This window comes from Protomyctophum bolini (assembly GCF_963924005.1).
Source record: "Protomyctophum bolini genome assembly, chromosome: 1".
Classification (NCBI taxonomy): domain Eukaryota; kingdom Metazoa; phylum Chordata; class Actinopteri; order Myctophiformes; family Myctophidae; genus Protomyctophum; species Protomyctophum bolini.
Genome location: NC_137862.1, coordinates 11,365,196 through 11,374,433, shown reverse-complemented (window position 1 = coordinate 11,374,433; position 9,238 = coordinate 11,365,196). Strand labels below are relative to the sequence as shown.

At 40.9% G+C, this 9,238-nt stretch overlaps 1 protein-coding gene across 1 annotated transcript; it reads left to right on the top strand.

Annotated features, from left to right (window-relative positions):
- The first annotated feature begins 1,825 nt into the window (after positions 1-1,825).
- slc24a5 (solute carrier family 24 member 5) lies at positions 1,826-8,897 on the top strand. The gene is made up of 9 exons (XM_080760147.1): positions 1,826-2,002; positions 2,443-2,622; positions 2,971-3,054; positions 4,212-4,315; positions 4,654-4,754; positions 5,538-5,827; positions 6,452-6,658; positions 7,588-7,689; positions 8,436-8,897. The coding sequence occupies exons 1-9, from the start codon at positions 1,855-1,857 to the stop codon at positions 8,759-8,761; spliced, it is 1,542 nt and encodes a 513-aa protein (XP_080616273.1). The 5' UTR covers positions 1,826-1,854; the 3' UTR covers positions 8,762-8,897.
- Positions 8,898-9,238: the final 341 nt, after the last annotated feature.

The following is a 9,238-nucleotide window of genomic DNA, read 5'->3' as shown; positions in this document are numbered from 1 at the left end:
GTGGATATGTACACACAAGCATACTGTACACACACTTATTGTTCTCGCAAACAAGAAAGGCTGCCACAGGCAGACCTGGCTCCAAAGAGAAGACAGCTGCAATTACTAACAGTGTACTGCACTGTACCAAGACATCAGAGACACTATACTTCCCACAGATTAAAAATACTTAACAGAGCTTGAAAACGTGACTAATAAGGAAAAGCTCATCTCTGCTGGGTGATGTACAACAATGTGCAAACACAGCAGCAATGTGTGAGCTGCTCAGCACATGGAGAAGGGTGTCCAATGGAATACAAGCACCTTAAAGAATTCTAGCACTATCTGAACCATGCTGATCTCTACATAGAACTACTGTACATACAAAACAGGCAAATACCATTAAACACAATTGCAAATGTGACACAGCTCTGTTCTCATGTGTTTATTCTATTTAAGATTAAGTAAGTAAGTAAGATGCCTGAGGACGAGGTCAAGTGCACGCATCCGCCTGGGTGACAGCAGACTCCAGACTGCTGGGCAAGCGCTGTCGCAATAAAAGGGTTCATTTCAATGATGTAGTGAGGAGCATTAATAGAACATAGACCAATATCTCTTTAAGGATAGCATCTTCTTTAGGTAGGCCTACTATTCAAATTGTGGCAAATTATTATGCAAATTGAGCATGATCGTTCCCCTGTACACTGCATTGTGTACATGACCGTGCAGTGTGCACTGTGCAGTAACATGTATTGTAGGCTAAGCTCACATAAAAACACCACAAGGGGGTGCCATTTGCCCACTCTTGTGTCTTACATATTGGTCAATAAAATGATATAGCCTAGCCTCTCTCAGCAAACAGGTTGGGTTGATTTTTGTTTCTGTATCTTATCCAGTATGTGAGGGAAGACTAGCAGTTAACCAACGCCTTCGAGCAGTGATAAAGCCAGATCATTAAAGCATTTTAAACAAAGTCTGATATAGGGCACTAATTAAGGCTAGCCTTGCTGTTTTGTTTGCCAAAATGTAGCCCAAAGCATTCAAAGTTCAAACAGATATAGGAAACATTACTGTTTATTTTTATGTTTAAAGTATAGGCTAATTATAATATATTATATATATATATATTATTTATAAACTTACCACTTTCCACCGTGAAGTCATTCAAATGTAGGCTACATGTGCGAAGTTATGCTAACCGATGATCACCCCACTGATCAAATCCATGTTGTGTTCCAGCCAGGACCCGTGTCTGTGTTATGAAAAAGGGGAGCACTAATTTTGAGGCATGCCTGGACACATGCCTGAGCCCTGGACACATCCCTGGGATCACCCCTTATTGGTTACGTCAGTAAGCACTTAAAACTTTGTCTTATCTTTATTCAGTATTCTTTTTTTCACCACTTAATACGTTTGAGGGTTTTTTTCTTCATAAAGTGCTTTTCATGGTTTCGTCCTCAAAGTATTCGCAGTTTTTGTATTGACCTGTTCTTTCATTTGAAATGTACGTACCCATTCTACATACTGTGAAATAACATTATCAATCAATCAATGGAGATGGCCTTTTCAAAAGCACATGAACAGTCGTTCCCATATAAGACGTGATCACCTTTTATGTTCTGTTCCTGTACCATGGGGTATTAACAAGACTGGAGTGTTCAAGCCAAGCGGAATGACTGCATCTCGTGATCCCCCCATTCTTGGTAGTAGCCTACAGACCTTTAAAAGATGCTCCCCCTAATAATCTCTTTTGCAGCTCGTAGTGTAGTGGTAGATGCACGTTTTTACTGGCAGCTGTTTTAAGTTTGCCAGGCTTTGAAACAATCAAATGAGTCCTAAAGACAAATATACGTCCAACGTTTTAATCAAATAACCATGAATCAAGCGACGCACAAGAAGAGAAAGGATTTTATACCTTATTTTTTGGGTTTGACATTAATTTCTTATGGCACAATTCATCTTGTATCATTCACTGCAACATCAGCACAAGCAACCTCGCATAGCAGGGTGCGTCGGGCTCTTGGTAAGATTGTTTTTGGTGTGAATTATAAATGGTGCCTTTGAAGTATGACATGTTAACTGTACGCTTTGTAGCAGGACAAAGTCTACGGAAACTTTTGCAATATCTGGGGTTCTTTCTTGGAATAGCATACCTTTAACATTATAAAGCACTACGTGTTTCACTGTTACCCACTATGTTGAACAGATATACGCAGTAGCTTATGAATATGTAGTAGACTATGGGACTGAAATTATTACCTGCATTGTTGTTGTTTTCTATTTACAAAATAGCTAAAAGGGAAAACAACAAATAAGTTACCAAAAAGTAGCCCCTTCTTTGAATTCACTATAAAACCCAAATAATATTGTGGTTGCAAATTAACAAGGTTTTCTTTATTCATTATTACATTTTGTTTTTTAATTGTGTTGCCATGCTTATCAGCCATGCTACTGTTATTTCAGAAAATGAGACAGAATGCATTGCACCACAGTCATCTGAGTTTCCAGATGGCTTCTTCACACTACAAGAAAGAAAGGATGGAGGACTTGTCATATATTTCATGATCATTTTCTACATGTTCTTAGCTGTTGCAATAGTGTGTGATGATTACTTTCTTCCATCCCTGGAAGTTATCAGTGAGCGTAAGTAACATGCACAAATAGTATAGCATCTATTGTACAACTATAACTATAAACTATGAATAATACTTTATTATTTGGCAGAACAATATAATACCGTATATTCCAAAGCATGTAACCTTATACCTAATAATATAGTCTTCAAACGTACAAAATGTGACTTTACTTTCGAATTGCCAATACATATATTCAATTTGCAAATTATTTGCATTATTAAATTGAAAGGGACTTTCAGTAAGATTACAGTTCACTCAATGTATTTCTACTTATACCTAAGTAGCCTACTTCTGGCAATGTTTATGGCTACATGTGGTTCACAACTATCAACTCATTTGTGTCTCTCCCATGCAGGCCTGGGTTTGTCTCAGGATGTAGCAGGGGCAACATTCATGGCAGCTGGAAGCTCTGCACCGGAGTTGGTCACAGCCTTTCTGGGTGAGCAGCATCAAATAGTTTCTCTACAAACCCAGAGAAGCGACCTCGCACTAAAGGGTGACGTCGCGTGCACGCATCTGCCAGGGTGACGGCAGACTGCTGGGCGAGTGCTGGCGCTTTGGCATGGGGGGGTCAGATCAACATATGGAATTAATTCTGTACAGGGTGTACAGGGTTTGATGAGGTCAGATCAACATAATGGAATGTCAGAACAGGTCAGCTCCATATATGGAGATCTAAGGGTGGCAGCGCGGGCAGTGTCTTGAGTGTACAGGGTTTGATGAGGTCTGGCCATATAGAGCGTGTCTTGAGTGTACAGGGTTTGATGAGGTCAAATCAACATTATGCAATGTCAGAACAGGTCAGCTTGTGTCTTGAGTGTACAGGGTTTGATGAGGGCCCAGGTAGGGCCGGGCCTGTTGAGAACTCTACTAATAACTTTGGGGCGGGCTCGTCTAGAGTTTGAATAGATCAGTCAAAAGGGAGACATTAAAGAGGAATGACGGTGGGGAGGGATCAACATATTTGTAACAGGTCAGCTCCATATATGGAGATCTAAGGGTTTGAGGTCAGTTGCTGGCTGGCTATGCAGATCTAGGTGATGATCCAGTCTTCTCAGGGTTTGATGAGGTCAGTGTCGTGATGGGAAATTAAGGTTTTCATATTAAACTGCGACCTATGATCGCAATAATGAGCTCCATTGGCATCAGTGAAATCAACAATTCCAGTATACCAGTACAATACTAGTAAGACGGCCTAGCTCTGTTGTTTCTGAAACTTCTTAATACGTAATAATAATATCTTCACTCAAGACACTGCCCCCGCTGCCACCCTTAGATGGCCATATATCAGGTTTTCATAGTAAACTGGGACCTAAGGGTGCATAAAGGGGCGGACCGGAAGCCTTCACTGATTTACTGATTTCAGTCCTCAAGCCCTCGCGGCCTTCACATGAATGCGCACCTCAGTGAGTCAGTAAGGGAGCGGATTGGGCCATTATTAATGAACAGAGCATTCAAATACAGCACAATAAGTGTGTAAATTATATAGCCTATTGATTAATTCTGTGAAGATCCTTTATTCTGCAGCATTTGTTAGTGTCATCTTCAGTACCTTGTCTTAAGTTACATTCATCCAGATGTTGTTTTATTCATCAGGTGTTTTTGTAACAAAGGGAGACATTGGAGTAAGCACCATTGTGGGATCAGCAGTCTACAACCTCTTAGGAATCTGTGCTGCCTGTGGACTTCTGACCTCTGCAGTATGTTCACAATCTCTCTATCTCTCTCTCTCTCTCTCGCACACACATGCACACCCACACACACATTTGAATTTATTTTATATCCCTATGGGGACCAAAAAAGTCGTTAGCAGCCCCTCAACCTTACCCATAAATGTCTAATCTTGTGTCACCTAATCCAAATCACAACCTGAATCTTTTACTACTACACACACACAAAATTCAGAGAAATATTGCCTAACAATAAAATATGCAAGACCGTGACCATTTTCTAGGTCAAGGTATAAGGATCATTGTGTACGTTTCACTGTGTGAACTGTATAAACCATAATAAAGAATTGTGTAATTTCCTTTCTCAGGTGGGTCGCCTCACCTGTTGGCCACTATTCAGGGACTGCCTGGCCTACGGCATTAGTGTTTCTGCTGTTATTGCCATCATTTCTGATAACAAGGTGTACTGGTGAGTCAGACTCAAATTGCACAGTAATTGCTTCAACACACACACACACACACACACACACACACACACACACACACTGTGCTCTGTGCTGTAAACACTAGCTAGAGCAGCACAATTTTGTTTGTTATGATAAGCTTTTCTTTTTTTTAATGTTTTTTTTGTGGCTTTTGCCTTATTTTATATTTTTATGGAGGACAGACAGTAAGTAGGCTGACAGGAAATTGGGAGAGAGATGGGGGGGAAGACATGCAGTAAAGGCCGTCGGGATCGGGAGTCGAACCCACGGCACACTGCCAGACTGGATTACCAGCCAAGGTGCCTGGACCGCTGAGCATGGCCCAGGCCGATAAGCTTTTTCATGTTATTGAATGATCACCCTGCCCACAGCAATATGTAAAAGCGAATGATAGCCCTTTGTTTGTTTGTCAGCATTCTCAGCAAGAAGACTGGGGAAGAAATGGGCATATATTTTCATGAAACTCAAGGGGTTGCTCTGAAAAGATTATTAGAATCAAACTGGCCAAATGTATGTTTCACAATCGAGAGACTTACTGTATAACAAGAGGTAGAGAGAATACGGTAATGCCTGGGCACTTCAGGAGAGACCACCCAAATAAAATGCTGGAGTACTCGACTGGTCTGCACTCTGCACACATGTATTATCTTGCAGGGGTGACATTTTGACTAGCGTCTTCCTCAGAGTATAACAATAGTTGTTGTGTACACTGTACATTAGTTCAACTTATACAGTTACAACTTTAATTATTATTATTCATGTTGTAGGTATGATGCTGCCTGTCTCCTGCTGGTGTATGGGGTCTACATCGTGGTACTGTGTTTTGATCTCCGCATCAGTGATTTTGTGCTGAGGAAGTTCAGCCCTTGCTGCCCTTGCTCCTGTCTGGATAAGAAGTATGGGGAGCAAATCGAGACACAACCTCTGATGGGCTGGAATAACGACACCACTCTCAGGGTCCACAGACGATCTAGATCAGACAGCGGAATCTTCCAGGATGACTCCGGTTACTCCAACCTCTCCCTTAGCCTGCACGGTCTGAATGAGATTCCTGAAGGTTAGATGGCAACTTATACTGTACGGCAGTGATACTCAACCTCAGGCCCGCGGGCCACATCAGGCCCGCGGGACCATTATGACTGGCCCACCAATGAAAATCTAAAAAAAAGAAGAAAAATAAATCTGGAAAATGAAATAAAAATAAATAAATCTGAATGAAGTTATCTTTAATTACATTATTATAAGTAATACTATTAGAGTTGTACTATTACTCGAACGAAAATAAAAGCTTGGGGGGGGGGGGGGGAGATGCAATGCAAATGAAAGACATATACTGTGTATCCCTATTCCCTGACATAATTTTATAGCTAAACGGACAGAATTCTATTTTATTTGAATGATGAAACCCAGCTGCCATTAATAGTTGGAAATGGAAATTGCGGAAATGGTGGAAATGGAAATTGCGGAAATTGCGTAAATGGAAATTGCGGAAATTGTAATTGCGTAAATGGTGGAAATGGAAATTGCGGAAATGCGGAAATGGAAATTGCGGAAATGGTAATTGCGGAAATGGTGGAAATGGAAATTGAGGAAATTGCGGAAATGGAAATTGCGGAAATTGCAGGCATTAATTAGGCTCTGTCTGTCTGTCTGTCTGCCCCACTGCCTCCCCATTTCACAGTACATAAAAGCGTTTTTGCAGTGCCTGAGCACGACTTCAAGCGGGTTCTCTGGGTGCTGTCTCTGCCTGTTATTGCTCTACTTTTCCTCACCATCCCCGATTGCAGAAGGAGATTCTGGAAGTCGTGGTTCATGATGACCTTCTTCATGTCAGCTGTCTGGATCTCAGCGTTCACATATATGCTTGTGTGGATGGTCACCATTGTTGGTAATTGTATTGTTTTGTTTTAATCCATCATTCGGTGATGACATTGTTTCAATGAATTCTCTCTCTGGATTTGAATTTATATGAAATCTGTTTTTAGCCTTCCAGGACACATATCTCTGTTTCCCTGCAGGACTGTTGGAGTCATGTTTTGTCCAACATTTATATGAAACATTTCATAATGTGACCACTTTTATCTTTTCCTCTCATCAAGTGTGTTCAGTCATTCACTAACTCATGTAACCCCTGCATTACTACTGCATGTTTGAAACTTGTGAGAAACACATTGATATTTAGAGTAGAATCACATGTTGGTCTGCTGGGTAATTCCTGGGATGCCATTGTCCTCGAGAGTTAGGGGATAGTGTGTAGCTCCAGTGAGCTGTGCACACTATGCAGGCATCAGCCCAGCAAGCCACAGTAGGATTAGGGCCTGCCGCCTGCCTCAGCCCCAAGGCAACAGTCATGTGAGCCAGGGGTTTGTGTATGCTCAACAGTCATGGGAAGAGTTTACCTCCCAGTACAAGAGAAAGTAACTGTAAACCTGACCATAAGATCAGCCTGGAAGGGAAGCCTCATCATGTGACGCTAGTAGAGCTATTACAGTATAATGGGATTATTATTCCATAGTCGTCAGAAAGGCTCACATGGATAAAAGTCAAGTCGTGTGGAGGACAGGGTAGAACAGGTACTATGAATTCCCAGTCCTTGGAAAGCAAGTCAGTAATAGTATTTGATTTGTGTTTTAGCATTGTTGCCTGCAGCTGTGATGTGTTAATATCACATAGGCACACATGTACGGGAGGACCAATAGTTGGTGTTGAAATAACATATCTTAAAAATTCATTTACAGTATAGTATTATAGTACATGAGACTATAATAGTCAAGATTATCTTTGCCCAGCTGTTTTTTTTGTCTATTGTATATACAGGAGAGACCCTTGGCATCCCTGATACAGTGATGGGGCTGACACTGTTGGCTGCTGGGACTAGTATACCTGACACTATAGCAAGTGTTATGGTGGCTAGAGAAGGTAACAGTTTCACTGTGTTTAACCCATTAAACCCAGGAAAGCATCTGTGTCATTTTAGATTTTCAAAAAACTCCTAATCCTGAAGATTTACAGTGGTTTGATTCCCAAAAATAGCAGATATACAAGCTCACAGCGTGTCATTTCATGTACATCTGGTATTTTTTTAAAATCTTGAAAGTGTTTTTTTGTGAATTGTGAATACTTTTTATTTTTTACACAAATCTTCTCTTGTGGGGGTTAATCAGCGTCAAATTATACTTGGAAATCCTATTCAGACTAGTTAATGGCAGGCAAAAACTGTTTGCATATTTTTCGCTGACAATAGTGACCAAATATGAACATGGTGCTATTCAGTGGCATTTTATTTTGTATTTAATGCTAATTTTGCAGGTTAGATGGACTGAACATAAAACCCTGCTCCACCTAGTCAGATAAATCCTTATCTGGGTAGACAACCACTAGATGGCAACATCATTTTTTTTATCGCTGAAAAGCAGTTGCTCCTTAAAGTGCCTTGGGACTGGTAAATTAGTACAGTTTATGCTTAGTAATCAGTTCATGGTTGGTAACTACTAACCAATCATGAGTAAAGTCAGTAAACAGCCTGGAGTACTTACTTTTGGAACACTCATTAAGTGATAAGGGGGAAAAAGTCCAATAGATTTCTGAATGGATAAGGAAAAAAATGTCTAATAGATTTCTGAATGGAACATATTATTTATAACCTGCCGTTATCTGTTCTGCAGGGAAAGCTGACATGGCCATGTCCAACATCGTGGGCTCTAATGTGTTTGACATGCTGTGTCTGGGACTGCCCTGGTTCATCAAGACTGTATTTGTAGACACCGTTAATCCGGTAGAGGTCAACAGCACTGGGCTGGTTTTCATCGCAGCCACACTCCTCTTTTCCATCGCCTTCCTCTTCATAGCAGTCCATGTGAACGGATGGAAGCTAGACTGGAAGCTGGGAATTGTTTCACTCTTCTGCTACATTCTCTTTGCCACTTTCGCCATCCTGTATGAGCTCGGAATTATTGGAAATAATAACCCCATCAGACTATGCAGCGACTGAAGCAGGACCAGAGCGAACCATACAAAGACAACTCCATAACACTAAACAACACAAAATGCCAAGCGTGCCGGTAGCCGAGGGGTTAAGGCACAGTGAGTTTTGATTCCAGAGCACAGCAGACTTGCTGCATGTCACTGCCAGACTCTATCCCCGTTTCCTGTCATTTCACTGTGGACTATCAATGAAGGCAGAAAAAGCCTAATAAATATCTAAAATATCTAAAACTAATTTGTCAGTCACTACCATGTGCGCTGGTGTTATTTGACAATAGAAGTCAAATTATATTATTATACACAGTATAATTGTACACACCTGTACCAATCTTAAGATGATTTAAGTATTGCTACAGTATAAGGACTTGCTTCAGAAATAGACCTATAGCTCATCTGCTTGATGAGTGAATGACCCAAAACTGACCACTCAGGAAATAATAAAAATGTGCCCAATAAAGTCATGTGATGTGTCGCTATGTCAAGT

Excerpts from the sequence above, each read along its gene's own strand:
- slc24a5 (XM_080760147.1), top strand. The coding sequence starts at position 1,855 with ATGAATCAAGCGACGCACAAGAAGAGAAAGGATTTTATACCTTATTTT. Across the intron at positions 3,055-4,211 it reads GTTGGTCACAGCCTTTCTGG|GTGTTTTTGTAACAAAGGGA; the intron begins GTGAGCAGCATC and ends TTTATTCATCAG. Across the intron at positions 6,659-7,587 it reads GTGGATGGTCACCATTGTTG|GAGAGACCCTTGGCATCCCT; the intron begins GTAATTGTATTG and ends TTGTATATACAG.